Below are 1,528 nucleotides of genomic sequence, written 5' to 3'. Positions count from 1 at the left end.
ACATCCACGACTTAGGGTGGTGATGCAAGCCACGATCTTAGTTCAAGATATAAATAGAACTTAGATCAGATAGAAGAAGGTTAAGCTCTCTAGAGATAAAATCATATAGCAAGTCTGTGTTGTAAGCTGTAATCCCAGATCAAGCAATACAATCTTGCCCTCCCTTCTTCCCGTGGACGTAGATTTACTTCAGTAAATCGAACCACGTAAATTCTGTGTCATGTAGTTTCATTCTCTACCAGCTTTTACTAACATCAGAAATTCGCGGATCCATCAATATACTATCTATGTATCATACACCATCAAATTTACATTTTTACCATAGCTTTCTAATTCAATATTTCCGGCTATTGCCAGTGGTTGCCGTTGTGAATGAGGCGACTGACGCGGCAACCGTTTCCCTGCCCAATCTGATACTGATAAACGAATTGATGAGGAATTTTTCCGCTAACTCTCTGGCCCACGATAATCGGATACGCCGGCGGCTTTGACGAGATCCGTTTGAACTGCCGACCGCCGGAGATCGGGCACCTAGGAGGTAAACCTCCGCCCCCGGTGTACATACCGAAGGCAGATTTCGGCGTCGACGCATGGCTGCTGAAGGAGGTAGGCGGAGACACCTTTTTGGTGGATTTGGGGGCGGAGAGGAAGGCTCTGATCTTCAAGGACGACGACCGATCGTATTCCTCGATGAGATTGGTTAGATCCTCATCGGAGGTTACCGATATCAAAGCGTCCAGATCATCCGCCGGCAATTGGCACCTCAAACTCACCGATGATCCACACATCTCTCCCATCTTCACCAACAACTCTGTAATTTGATTCATATTAGAATTTTCCCCAAATAAAACCTAAATCTGAAACACTCATGCTACATGTGCTACACAATCACAATTATAGTTATAGCTTCACCAATTATATTTAACAATTTACTGAAAATTCACCAATTATAAGCATATATACAAATTGTTGATAAATTGCTCACCGGAAAAAGAAATAGAGCTATCAACGGAGAGGACGCGAGTTTGGCCGCCGTGATAACGGAGTTTTCCGTCGGAGTGACGGGGGAGAATCCGTCCGCCATAGCTACATAGAAACTTGATGGATTTGGGAGTGAGATTGTGAGAAGGAAGTGAAGATCCAACCATAGTTGTGGTGTTGTGGGGGATTTCTATGGGTATTGTCTGCTTTTGGGTAGAGGTGATGAGAGACAGAATGTGAACAAGAAGAAAGGAGGAGTGGCAAGCCTATGGAAGCTACCAAATATTAAACACCTATATATAGAGTTTTCTCGCTCCTATTTTTATACGTATCTTATTGAATCCGGAGTATTTTAATTTTCTAATATCTATAATATGAGTGAGAGTGTTATTATTTGTAGTATGACACAGTTTTTATTTTTTTGAATGACAAATATTGATTAAAAGTTATTCAGAGATTATTGGAAAATAGAGAAATTTCTCGATAGATAATCCTACTGTTATTAAGATTTAAGATGAGTGGTATTTTTGAGAACTTTTTGCATTTT

The 1,528-nt window shown here is 40.9% G+C and overlaps 1 protein-coding gene across 1 annotated transcript; it reads right to left on the bottom strand.

Annotated features, from left to right (window-relative positions):
- Positions 1–249: 249 nt before the first annotated feature.
- Positions 250–1,235, bottom strand: LOC121790712. Its single transcript, XM_042188853.1, has 2 exons — positions 986–1,235; positions 250–811 (listed from the first exon to the last, which is right to left on the bottom strand). Exons 1-2 carry the CDS (start codon positions 1,146–1,148, stop codon positions 348–350), a joined length of 627 nt encoding a protein of 208 aa, XP_042044787.1. The 5' UTR covers positions 1,149–1,235; the 3' UTR covers positions 250–347.
- Between the last annotated feature and the right edge of the window lie 293 nt (positions 1,236–1,528).

This window comes from Salvia splendens, unplaced genomic scaffold (genome assembly GCF_004379255.2).
Source record: "Salvia splendens isolate huo1 unplaced genomic scaffold, SspV2 ctg595, whole genome shotgun sequence".
Taxonomy (NCBI): domain Eukaryota; kingdom Viridiplantae; phylum Streptophyta; class Magnoliopsida; order Lamiales; family Lamiaceae; genus Salvia; species Salvia splendens.
This window is presented reverse-complemented; position numbering and strand designations above follow the sequence as displayed.